Here is a 6,726-nt window from a genome sequence, read left to right on the forward strand (position 1 = left end):
GAGATAGCGCACGCGCCAGAGATCGTGACCACCCCCTTAGAATCAGTGTTCAAAACTGCTGCTTGAGCGAACCCATCACGTCTTTTTAACGCTCATTCAAGACGGGTGGGCTGCAATCTTTTTGTTTAGATGACAAGCTTTCTGAGCGGAGGTCATGCTATCTCATTCTTCCTCATGCTATCTCAATCTCCATGCGAGCGGCAATGTTTCATCTCGTTTGATATGTGTTTCAGCCGTGTTCATCAAACCCACTCGCGTGATTTTTTCCGCCGGTAGAAAATACGATGCGCGCAGGAATATTGAATGTATGGCGGTGACGACGGCGCTCAAGGCAAAAACCAGCCGGTACGAAATATGATGCGCAGGTGGATAGTGAAAATGGAGGCGACGCCGACAGCCAGAACCCGTCGTGACTGTGCATATATTTGGTATCGCAACGAAAGAGCGTTGCCATTGGTGCGCAACATCCTTGACCCGGTGGCATGAGACGTTTGACAGCACTGTGGACTAGCCATCACTGTCAAAAGTCCGGATGTAAGCGATCGAGAAGAACTGCGAGTACTGCAATCTCGATGCGCACATATTCTACAGAACTTCACTAAATCTCTGCCAAGAAGGTCAATCTACTTCGAATAAAACCTAAGATGAGAAAAAAAAATATTCGAGCGTTTTGAGGCTGAGTTCATGTTGGTTACTCTCCAACACAAATAATAGATACTGATTGGAATTGGGACATTTCAAATTGCTTGTCGTACCATACCGATGTGCTCATCGTGTGTAGCTGCTTGCGTGATTATCACTGAAAAACTAAGTCAGTCAAGCCAAGGTGGAAAGGCTGTATAAAAAATGAACAGCAAATATAAATGGAAAATTGCTTATCATGATACGCATATCCGCTGGCATATAAATCACTTAAAAAAGAAGCGAAGACAGGGCTAGACACTAACTAGTAAATCTGTGCTTGACCTTGTTTTTGCTAGTTCAAGTATTCGTGGTGGTTCTAAATGTGAAATAGTTGAGGGAATTTCCGACCATAAATGTGTTTTAATAGAGTTCTCTTTATTACTGCAGAAACCCATCGTTAACGTATCTCATTTTCCTGACTTCTCAGCTGCTGATGATACGTCGATATTAGACAAACTGTAAATAGCCTACGATGAACTTTGCAGTAGTATGATCACTGAAGTGTATAACGTCAATTCATTATGGCTGAAATTCAAAAATACAATTCACGCCTGCATTCAGCTCTTTGTACCAGTCAAGTATCGAAAAATCAATTCTGCGAATCCTTGGATAACGCGTGATAGCATTCACATTAAAAGAAAACTAAACCGTGCCAGGAAACAAATTAAGAACAGTAGTCAAAAACGTATCGCTGAAGTGGCAATGCTCTCTCGTGAACTTAAGAAAAAGATGAAGCAGGAACGTTTCAACTTCTATAACGTCCGTTCAGGCACGCTGGTAAAGGAAGCACCAGCTAAGTTTTGGAGGACCATCACACCGAAGACCTCAAGTACTAATACATTTAACATGGGCAATGATTTCACATCCGATGCTGCTAAGATTTCTGATGCGTTCAACACCCACTTTGAATCCGTTTTTTCCAAAGATAATGGTAGCATACCCTTATTTGACAATTTCCAGACATTGCCTCCTATTGAAGATTTGGAAATAACAGAAAGTGGAATATTTAACCTCTTGCTTAATTTAGATGTGAAAAAGTCATATGGACCCGATAATATACCTAATGCATTCCTTAAACGATACGCTGAGTGGTCATCTAAATTTTTGTTAATTATTTTCCGTACATCCCTTTTGACGGGTACTTTGCCTGATGACTGGAGAATTTCCAAGATAAAACCACTGTTTAAAAATGGCGATAAGCAGCTTATTTCTAACTATCGACGTATAGCTTTAACATTCACGTGTTGTAAAATTCTCGAGCATCTTATTCATAAGCATATTACGCTCTTCTTGGAAAATTACTCAATATTAACACCAATGCAACATGGGTTCCGTCAAGGCTTTTCTACTGTAACTCAACTGGTTGAAATGACACATGACTTCGCCGCAGCTATTAATGACAGAAAACAGATAGACGTAATTTTTTTAGATTTTGCTAAAGCATTTGACAAGATTTCCCATTCTAAATTGCTCATTAAACTGAACACATTATTAAAAAACAGGAAACTGTGTTGCTGGATTAAATCGTATCTAACATCCCGGCAGCAATACGTTGTTTTTAAAGACACTCCCTCAAACATGTTACCTGTTGGCTCAGGGGTTCCCCAGGGCTCTGTGCTCGGCCCGTTGTTGTTTTTGGTGTTCATAAATGATATTGTTGATAATTGCAGGGTTAAAATACGATTATATGCAGATGATTGTGCGTTGTATTCACTTATTCACACAGTTGAAGACCAAGTTAAGCTTAACACAGAAATTGAGAAACTCATGAAGTGGTGTAATTCTTGGCAGATGTGTGTAAACTATCAAAAAAGTGTGGCCATGTCGATAACAAATAAGAAGTGTCCCCTTGTTTACAATTACACAGCTGATGGAAATATCCTAAATCGAGTAACAGAGTACAAGTATCTAGGCTTGCATATATGTAGCAACCTCCACTAGGATCTACATATCAACTACATATCTAATAATGCGATGATGAAATTACATTTTTTGAGACGTTCTCTTCGCTATTCATCATACGACACTAAAATTCTGGCGTACAAATCTCTTATCCAACCCATTTTGGATTATGGAAATATTATCTGGGATCCTTACACCAATGTCAATATCCATAAACTAGATAGAATCCAAAACAAGGCTGTCCGATTTATTTTCAAGAAATACGGCCCAACGTCAGTCTCTGAATTAGTTGCCAAAGCGGGATTCAAATGGACTTCAGAAAGAAATAGAATTTCCCGTTTGTTGTTCTTCTTTAAGATAGTTAATGGTCGAATAAATAGTACCACAGGTGAATACTTAAAGTTCTCTTCCGGTTACTCTACCAGACAACGTCACAAACACACTGTCGTTCCTTTCCAGCCCAATAATAATACTTTCAAGTACTCCTTTTTTCCGCGCACTGCCAAAGAATGGAATGAGCTTGACAGCAAAATTATTGAAACAGCCAGTATCGAGGCATTTGAAAAATTTATATCTGACTAGTTTTTTTTTTTTGTTGAAGTGCTTTGTTCTGTGTTGACTGCAGTATTGTACTGTTGATTTTGTTGTACTATGTACACCCACTCTGCTATGGCCCCATGTTGGGGCTAGCAGTATTGCTAAATAAATAATAAATAAATAAATAAATAAATAAATAAATAAATAAAGTGTTTAGTTTTCTGATAGTTTTCACAGCTACGAGATAATTTCCATCAAACACTCCGTCGCGGACACGTCTGCTCCTAACGTCTGCAAGGCGAATGGTGCTGCCTTTGTGTTGTGTAGTGCTAGGCCAATCGCGCTGCGTCTACAACACCAAATGTGCTGTTATTGGCCAGTTTTGTGAGGGCCTATCATTTTGCTGCGTCTATAAGGGCAATCGTGTCGTGAAACCCGACTGTGCTGCCTCTGAAAGACAAATCTTGCTGTGAAACGTGCGGCTCCGAATCGTGCAGCTTCCTCCAAAAGCTAGTTCAAGCAGATTTGTTCATGCTCTCCAACAGGACATCGAACAGCAAAGCGAGAACCTGGGCATTGAGAGTGTGGGTTTGGCCGTGACGTCACTGGAAGATGTGCTCATTCGTGTGGGTGAAGAGCATCACCTTCACCATCATCATCGGCACCCGGACGTCTTCAGCGACGGGCCCACCGTGATAGACGCCAGGAGTGAGTCATCGCACATTCTCGGATTTTTATGCAATCCATTTTAAGGCGAAAGTTTTGATGCACTATTCAACGTGAATAGTGGCCGTACGCAACGGTGTGAACACGAAGTGATGCAATGAATACGTGATCACGTGATGACGTCACCGTATGATGACACCTCGTTGTTGAATGTCGCCGCAGTTGTGACGTTATTACGCTACTGTGACGTCACACGAAGGCATAATAACGCGATATTGTTGCTTGGGTGGAAATTGGGTGTACATAAGGTACTCAAAAAGCAAGTGAGGTGTGGGAAGCTTCCAGCGAGTCCGATACAGAAGGCAGTGCGAAGTCACGTTAAATGTAGAAGAGCTTTCGGTGGGAGGAGGGAAGCAATACAAACGACCAAGAAAATTAATAAACAGAACACGACTCTCACCTTCGAGTCTGCTTTGGTGAATGTGTAAGAAACTGCTTGAATCGTTTTATAAAGAACCAGGGATTCCAAGGTATATAAAGTAGTGGTGGCGATGATGATAGCTTTGTGAATGTGCCCATTGCATCGCGCCTACGAAGTCGTAGACAACGTTGGTGCCAGTTACTTTGCACAAGTCTATGGTAAGAGTATACCAGCAACACTAAAAACAATCAGAATAACTGAGGCAAGAAAAAAAGAGAAGAAAGAAACAGGGAAGGATGCTTGGTTCTCCAGCCTTGCTTTGGTGTTGCTTGTATTCCCTTACGAAGAAGCATGTACAGGGTATACCAAAGTTCTCGGGCCACGCTCCCGTAGGAATATACAGTATAGTGACCTGGGAACTTTTGACACCCCTGTACGTACCAACTTGCCCACAATGCCACGCTAATATTTGCACAAGGTTTAGCCACGGAGGACACAGTACTAATATTGTGACCAACTGCACTGTACTTTAACAAATTGTAACTGCATGTGCAAGGGAGTGCGAAGCAAGCAATAGCCAGTGAAGAAAACGTAGCGAGAACATGCCTCTTTAACGAAACGATTCTCTTGAAACCGCAACTTGCCATCGAGTGTCTCGTATTGAGAGACTAACCCCCGTAGTTACAAACGCTACTCGACTCGACTTTCACCCTTCACTTGACAGAGTTGAGCACTACGCCACAGCTCGACTGAAAAATGACGCTCCGCTACTCGAAAATTGCAGCATATTATGGCTGATATGCAGTGACTTGCCGTGCCTAGAGACGGCGCTCCCATCGGCTTTCTCAAGTGAAGGTGAAGCGTCGAGTGAAGGGACGTTCTAAAATACGGGGGTAACCGAGGTTGCACCGTCTCGTCGCAGTGAGTGCGGTGAAGACGATAGCCAGCAAGGCCGTCACGGAGCCGTCGTTTGGGGCCCGCGTGGTGGCCATGATGACGAAGCGCGCCGTCTACGCGTGGCGCCAGAAGAGGGCGGCGCTGTTCAGTTGGATAATGCCTCCGCTGCTGCTGGCGATGCTCTTTTCTCTCGAGTACATCGGTGCCAAGAACAGCGGCGGCGCGTTGCAACACGTGGGGAACACACTACCCTACACTTTCCTTCAGGTGGTCACCAACCCTCGGGTAAGCGAGTCGCTTCTACGTCATTGATCGCACAGGCTACCTAGCAAGCCACTCTTAGAGAATAAGCGGTCTGCTTAGTTTGGGCACCCCGCTGCTGTTTCCGTGGCCGAACTTTGATTGTCCGAATATCCCATATTGACATGGCCTTCAAACTTGATTGTCTGGTATCATTTTCAATCGCACAAAAAGATAACTTTGGTCATTCGCTGTATCTTTCTATGATAGTTTTGTGTGGAAAATTCTAAATAGCCATTGTGAAAGTCACTCATACGTGCCAAACTACACTGACTTTTTTTGTGAAGCAAACTAAAAATAAATGCGGACATCCATCAACTGCTACACTGAGCCCGCATGACAGCGACGGACAGCAGAAAACAACAAAGTAGAAAAGCACACAAAGAGCTAAAATGTTTAACCAGGCCAGACTTTCGCTACGTAAGAGCAAGGTGCTTTTAAAACAGACTGAACCGTGTCGAGTCACTTCAGTTTGTGATATCGTTCTTTCAGTTCGTGCGTTGAACTACGGCATATTTCACTACATCGAAGCTCTTGCCATTGTACCTGCACAGGGTTTCGTTCAGGCGGATACGGAAGGCTATTTCCACCAACGCTGGTTGGAGCCGATGTTTGGACCCAGTTTCCACGTGACCTCTGTCGGCGCGAACGTCGACCTATCCCAGATGCTGCTTGACGATTCGAAAAAGTCCCTGTACGAATACGTGTTCGACACTCACTTCGCCATTCAGATAACCAACAAGTCTGGGTGAGTTCGTAAACATGGACGCCAAGGATCGAAATGGTTTAAGTGACGAGTAATTTTTCTAATTTCTTTAATACGTGAGATTTCACATGCCATCACCACCATGATGATTATGAAAGACGTCGTATAGTGAAGGGCTCCAGAAATTTTGACTATCAGGTGATTTGTACGTGCACTGATGTCGAACCGTCCATGGGCCTCTACCATTCTGCCTCCATCAAAATGCGACCGCCGTGGCCAGACCTTCGAACCAGCAGCTGAGCTCTGGCCACTCATTCAACGAGGCGGACACGGGTAATTGTTTGATCCATTGACTTCTGTTGTCTATCACTCTCCGCCACCGTGGCTTAGCGTTTAGGGTGCTCGACCACTGGCGCAAAGGTAACGGGTTTGGTCCCGGTCATGGCGGTCGCGTTTCGATGAAGGAGGAATGGTAGAGGCCCGTATACTGTTCGATATCAGCACTTATCTGTGCTCTTTCGAAATAAAGAAACTCTCAACCAAATACTTTACGTATTAATGTTGTGCATCAAATATGTGTAATATTGACTTTTTGATTGGCCCCGTTCACAAG

At 43.5% G+C, this 6,726-nt stretch overlaps 1 protein-coding gene across 1 annotated transcript; it reads left to right on the forward strand.

Annotated features, from left to right (window-relative positions):
* Nucleotides 1-303: 303 nt before the first annotated feature.
* LOC142772182 (uncharacterized) lies at nucleotides 304-6,159 on the forward strand. Its single transcript, XM_075874345.1, has 4 exons — nucleotides 304-345; nucleotides 3,669-3,831; nucleotides 5,133-5,392; nucleotides 5,962-6,159. The coding sequence occupies exons 1-4, from the start codon at nucleotides 304-306 to the stop codon at nucleotides 6,157-6,159; spliced, it is 663 nt and encodes a 220-aa protein (XP_075730460.1).
* The last annotated feature ends 567 nt before the right edge of the window (nucleotides 6,160-6,726 follow it).

This window comes from Rhipicephalus microplus, chromosome 9 (genome assembly GCF_043290135.1).
Source record: "Rhipicephalus microplus isolate Deutch F79 chromosome 9, USDA_Rmic, whole genome shotgun sequence".
Taxonomy (NCBI): domain Eukaryota; kingdom Metazoa; phylum Arthropoda; class Arachnida; order Ixodida; family Ixodidae; genus Rhipicephalus; species Rhipicephalus microplus.